Here is a 6,495-nt window from a genome sequence, read left to right as displayed (position 1 = left end):
TTCCTGCTGTATTGTATAAACATTTCACAGAAATTCCCCTGCACTCCCATAAAACAAAGAACACTGTCCATATCAACATGCTCCAAGTTGTTTTCAGATGAGTTTTCCAGTAAGTGCTTTATATCTTTAGTATCATAAACAGTTACGAGAGTTAACTCAGAAGCCTAGTACTACCTTAACATTTCCCAAACCGGCTTAGTAACACCATCCTGCTTCATGGTATCAGAGCACTTCTTAGTCTGGAGCTAGGGAAAAATCCAAGTGCTATTACAGCTATTGACGGTTATTGGTTCATCCTTCTCCCCAGATTTCTGTCTTTCGGCCAATACATTTCTCTCTCTCAGAAAACCCTCTGACTGTGTCCAGGTGCACTCTAGATCATCTCCAGATTGTCCCATCTGCACTCAAATCTGTACAAAGAAAACAGGACTCCATACCATGTGCCATTTGCAGCTACACTAGGTCACATCTTTCATTACTGTTCCATACAGAGCCATAGAAAGATCAAATGGTGACCACACTCTGGACTTAAAAATACGCCAAAGATTCAGAGTTGCAACTTGACAAGGTAAAATGCCTCAGAATCAAAATCAGGTTTACTACAGTCTAAGTGACTTTATAGTTACAGTTATTATCAATGCCACTTGACATTCCGAAGGCACTCTGGCTGTAACCACGAAGGGGAAAACCAGGCACAACATGACTGTGTATTTGCATTAGTACAAAAAAGCCCAGTGGCAGGGCTAGGAAGATGAATTGGTCTTCCTTACATCAGTCCAGCCTCACGCCTTCTGTTCAGGCAGGGGGGACTTCAGAATGGCCTTACAGGTAAATTTCACAGGTTTTTCCACTTCGTGAGTGTCCCCCATGCCTTTATAAAATAGTCATCATTCATTTAAAAGTAAGCGAAGAGACAGCTTGGCTTTTCTGCAGTCACCTCCCTTCACCAAACCACAGGTCACTGTTATTTATTCAAAATAAGCAATTTAAATCACCAATTAAAAACAGACTTCTGTTGCAAGACTGCTACATAGCTAACCACACTACTTGCTAAAACAAACATCTCAGTGCCTCTTGAAAGGCAGTAGCCATATGGGTTTGCTGTTCTTTTAACAGGATTACATTAATTCCATGTGCAGCACAGACAGATGTATTCTCATTAGGAGCTTTGAACATTTCTATTACCTGTATCTGAAGATGATAAAGTTTTGCTGACTGGAGCACCATGAGAATGGATAGCTTGAACAGAGAAATCCTTTTCAATCACCTTTACTTTAACTGGAGTTTTCACAGGAGAATCTGAGGACCAAGTTTTTTGGTTATTTAAACTATTCAAGATATTTATTATGAAAGTAGTAAGAATTTATTACACCAGTGTTAGAGCCTGTTCAAACCATAAGTGCTTGAGAAAGTTGTTTAATACAAATTCTCAGCCCGTGCTCTCTATGGTAACCTGACCTGTGGCGAAGGAATTCTACTGCAATACTCTAGAGAATACCCACTTGAGTAAAAGATCTGCTTTAACAACTTACAAGAAAGCATCTCTTTATGAGACTTCACACAAAGACTGTTCTGAGGTTTTACTTTCACACTTATCCCAAGAAGAATCAGAAAGCCTGCTCCTGAGAGGTACACTGAAAAAAACCTCTATCATGAGATGACACCAATCCTTATTAGAGACTGTAGTACAGACCAAGGCACAGGATGGTCTGTCAGCAGCGAACACTCTAAGGGTCTGATACTTCTGTCATGTGGAAAAGCATCCACCAAAACCAAGCTCTTCTGCATTACCACTCTACCGTGCAGCTTTAAAGTATTGTATTAAAAGGAGCATTAACCTCCTCTTGTAAGAGCAATGCTTCATGAAAATTAAAACTTGACTCTGAAGAACAGGAACAAGGCTCCTCACCATGAACACATGGGAGAAATCTAGACAACAGTGCCTTTCCTTACATTCCACATCCAGCTCAACTTCTCTTCCCCACGGATAATCCTAAGAGTGAACACAGAAGGAAGTGGACTTTCTTACCTGTGCTCAGTGGAGATGATCTCCCTTCTAGACGAGGTTTGGTTTTCACAGCAGTTACAGTAGTGACCACAGTCCCACAGGGCATCACAGTGCGATCCTTTTCTATCTTAGTGGCTGGCACTAGAGAAGACACTTGCCACGTCTTTAATTCACTGGGTTCTATAAAAGAGAACTAGAAGGACAAAAAGGTCACCTCAGAAGCACAGTCAAGCAAGAAGGACACTAACATTTCTAGCTAGTACTCCTTCAGCATTTTTACTAACGTTTAAGTGCCAAACAGCTAACTCCTTTGATAGACACACATACGCGTGAAGTGTTACCACACAATCTGAATGCGCTACTCTAACTCAGCCACAAATTGCACTGTGCCGTGAGTGACAGTCCAAAGCACGAGATGAACATTCACGAGTCCTTCCTGAAGTAAATGACCCACCGTAAAACCTTCCAAACACAACAGTACCTCTGCACTAACGGATCCCAGCCTGGGCCCCAGCTCTGGACTGCTCTCACTGGCCCTGCTGTTCAGTGCAAAGCTTTGCTGGCCAGAAGGTTGTTTCCTGAACAAGTCTAGAGGTACAGTTGCCTTTGCAGACAAAGGACCTAGAAGAAATAAAATGAACAAAATCAGCACGCATTTGAGCTTTCGGTATGTTTACAGGCGAGAAGATGGGCAGGAGGAGGAAGAATGCAGGCAGCTAATTGCAAGAACTGGTTCTACACCACAGGCAGAGACCTGGCAGTTTTCACAGCTTGCTTTCCATTTTAGGACTGTGCCTCAGCCTAATACTGTGCAACAGGGAAGAATGGAAACATGAAACATTACTTATTTGTCAGAAAGTCTGGCCTCTTTTTCCCCCCTGTACATGCAGAATGCATAGAGAAAAAAAAAAAAAACCAACTCGAGCACGCATTTGAGCTTTCGGTATGTTTACAGGCGAGAAGATGGGCAGGAGGAGGAAGAATGCAGGCAGCTAATTGCAAGAACTGGTTCTACACCACAGGCAGAGACCTGGCAGTTTTCACAGCTTGCTTTCCATTTTAGGACTGTGCCTCAGCCTAATACTGTGCAACAGGGAAGAATGGAAACATGAAACATTACTTATTTGTCAGAAAGTCTGGCCTCTTTTTCCCCCCTGTACATGCATAATACGTAGAAAAAAAAAAAAAAACCACATCGAAATATCGCTTTTAGGTTCTTGAACAATCTCTATAACCAGTAACCTGCATCATTCATTTCAGACAACGCCCTGGATTCCTGGGAAACTGGTACAGTCTTTCTTAATTTGAACTTTAGTTCAGCAGTTCTCTCATTCCTCCCCTTACTTTATTAGCTACACAAGACTGGAGGAAACTATTAGCAAAATCACTGCATGATTTCAGAGATGAAAGCCTAATTTCTGTGAAATTTAAAGACAAGTGAAGATTCTACATTATATTCACATTACCCACCGCTCTCTCCACTAACATGATTCTACTTTGAGTTTTCTATTCAAATTTTTGGGAGAATAAGATAGTATAAGGAGGGGAGGAGAAGATTGTCAGTGCAATCAACTGGGACCTTGTTCTTCAAGAAACCAAGCTGGTAGTTACACTTTTAGTAGGATGTGGAACATTACTGGTATTGTTTGAAACACTCATTACTAAAGATGTTCAGGTACAGCTAAGACTAAATTTATGCAAGAAACAACATACATTTACTGACTGCATATAGATCTCTTTATTTTTTGTTAAAAATAAAAAACTATCAGCCATATGAGAGTAATTTTTAAAGCATTTTCCTACATTGACTTCCCAATCCACAAATAATCACAGATCGTATGCGAGGTATTGCACTGAGTTTTTATATCTAGATTATAAAAAATAAAACTAAATACAGTAACTCAAAAATCAAAAATCCAACAGGAGCACTCGTCTATTTAACAGTGGCTTAGATAAAACATTATTACCCAATAAATTACTAGCCAAGCCTTCATCCACTATCACAGGATGCCATGAGTCAAAGCACATTGTTTTTAATCACTGGGTATGAAAAGCTTTGGTCAATACTTTAAACTTTTTCCTGAACTAGGTTAAATACAACTGAGAGTACTAAAACATAGGAAAATAGCCGAGTATCAAAAAGTAATGCTGCTTTTTCGTTTGTTTTACACCTAGAAAAGGTAAATGGATCCAAGAGATTGAATACAGTTACTATTCCTAGCTACAGCAAAACTCTGTATCCGTCAAAGAATATGCAGTCTATAAGAGAAGAATTTATGATGTTCTGTTATCACTTCGATAAAGCCCAAGTCGTGAAGTATTTGGAGCAAGTTCACAAAGCTCATGCGAACACCTCAGCAGGCTCTCTGGTCTCAGCACCCACCCATCTCTTACCCCCACTATGAAGGTAACGCTTCTCCAAAGAAGCTAAACGGAATAGTTCAGTGGAGGGTTTTTCTTGCCACTGCAATGACAGACTTTAAAACAGAATGACCTTAATGCCACAACAGAATCAAGCAGTATTAAAAAATGTTTCAGTCCCCATGTTTTATATTTAATCCAATATAATCAAAATTAGTGTGTTTTATTCCTGGTAATTGCTAGGCAGCCTCTGGGGTTTGAAAAGGACAGATTTAGGATTAACACCTATGATTCCCCTTCAGCTACAGAAAGGCCTGGAAAGCTTAACTTGAAGCCAAAACTGTTCACAGAAAATCCATTAGAAGTTTAGAAGGCTGAAAATTTAGGATATCATCACCTGGAAAACTCAGTATGTCAACAGTCTAGAAAGAAACGCAAGGTTTCTCTGCAACCTCAACTCAGAGGGGGACAGAGGGGGAACAGTGTATTCTCTCTTCTGTCCATCACTGCTGATAGAATTAATGGTATGCATAGACAGCACTTAACCCAGGTCAATCAGCATTGCCCAAGAACTTCACAATTTTCCATGGCTTTCAACTCTGGGACCTACATTTGAGGACAGGTTTACAGAGTTTAAAGACACAAATTCTCCCCAAGCTGTCCATTTCGTAGAAGTTTGCCCGACTGTTCTCAGCTGATCTCTCCCACACAGCTGTTCTTCCCCCCAGGGCTGCCTAGAGCCGTGCTTGAGGCATACCCGATTTCACTACTAGGACAAGTCAGCCCAAGACATCTACACTTCACTTCAATGCAGGTTCAGAAATCTGACAGTTTCTGGTTTGGCTACACAGCCAGGCAGAACTACAAGAGGACTTTAGTCAACATTTAGCAAGGCTCACGAGCTGATCATGCAAAATAATTCAGTTTTAATACTTACTATCCAACTTCCCATCTTCTACTATTTGCAGTTGCAATGCTTTTGATTTGGCACTTAGTTCACTGTGAAGTAAATGAAACTATGTTAGGTCTTCGCAGGCAAGCAGAGGTTTTTTCCCCACTTGGGTTTTCCCCTTTCCCGTTGTGGTTGCCAACACCCTAACTTTTCTTGGCCGGCACTAAGCCAGGCAGTACAACCGGCTAACCGAGGCAGGCAGCACTGCTCGGCAGCACTGCTAGGCTGCTGGGTACGCTGCATGTGTAGCATCATTTTGATCTCAGGTAAGACCGACTAAGGGGATCATAGTCAGAAAAACTTGGCTTGCTTCTCTCCAGCAGCGTTGCAGAAATCTGATTGCCTAAAAATTTGGCGGCTTTTCTTCTCCCCAGTAGTTGACAAACACTGCCTTTCAAGCTGATGTTGGTCCCTAGTCTGACAGCTACAGCACAGCACTAAGAAGCTATTTTTTAATGGCAGGATCAAATTTGTAAGTAATCAACAACCCTTTCAAAGCTTTCTAAGTGGGGCATCCTATCGAAGCAGGAAAGCATCCTGCCAAAGCAGGATAGATTCAAGTAAATAAAAATAGTTCCAGTCTTATATGAGAAGAGTCAGTACTACTTTTCCAAAATAGGACTCGAGGATTTTGCAAGATGACAGGAACTAGTTACTGTGTGACAGAACCAATGTTACTAGCAGAATTACTGGCATAAGCAGCACTTCATAAAATGGACAGACAACAGATAAAAAGAACTTTTCTCTAACTGACACTGTGAAGCAAACTGGGTACTAGTGAGCAACCTCCCATTAAAACTTGATTTTATAACCTTCTCAGTGGTTCCACCAAAAAACTTAAAAGGCACATATATATGTATTTTATTTTGATGTCTCCATTTCAGGATGTTGTGACCTTGGTTGCAAGGATGCCACCTCTATTATATGTTGTGGGACATGATCCATGCAGCAGGTTTTACGCTTTTCCCTCCCTTTCCACTCCCACCCCTTTCTGCACCACCAAAACCTGAAAGGAAGCACCTTGACAATACTATCACTGCTCTTCCCATGAAGCTAAAGTGGAGCCTGACATGGTGCTCAGTACACTGGTCTTCACACTGTTGGCTATTTTTGGTTTTGAAGAAAGAGAAAGTGGGGGTGTGAACTTGAAAGCAGGTATGCAGCCAGTTCCTGC

General features: G+C 41.2%; 1 protein-coding gene across 1 annotated transcript in view; it reads right to left on the bottom strand.

Annotated features, from left to right (window-relative positions):
• The window catches only part of C2CD2 (C2 calcium-dependent domain containing 2), a gene marked incomplete at its 5' end in the record, with an annotated part of 38,426 nt that overhangs the window by 8,748 nt on the left and 23,183 nt on the right, over positions 1-6,495 (bottom strand). The window contains 4 exons of the mRNA XM_010140042.1: positions 1,186-1,299; positions 2,030-2,201; positions 2,490-2,629; positions 5,307-5,368. Of these exons, the coding sequence (XP_010138344.1) occupies positions 1,186-1,299; positions 2,030-2,201; positions 2,490-2,629; positions 5,307-5,368 (488 nt within the window). The remainder of the gene's footprint in view (positions 1-1,185; positions 1,300-2,029; positions 2,202-2,489; positions 2,630-5,306; positions 5,369-6,495) is intronic.

This window comes from Buceros rhinoceros, unplaced genomic scaffold (assembly GCF_000710305.1).
Source record: "Buceros rhinoceros silvestris isolate BGI_N320 unplaced genomic scaffold, ASM71030v1 scaffold17, whole genome shotgun sequence".
NCBI lineage: Eukaryota > Metazoa > Chordata > Aves > Bucerotiformes > Bucerotidae > Buceros > Buceros rhinoceros.
The sequence above is the reverse complement of the archived record's forward strand: the minus strand, read 5'-3'. Positions and strand labels throughout refer to the sequence as shown.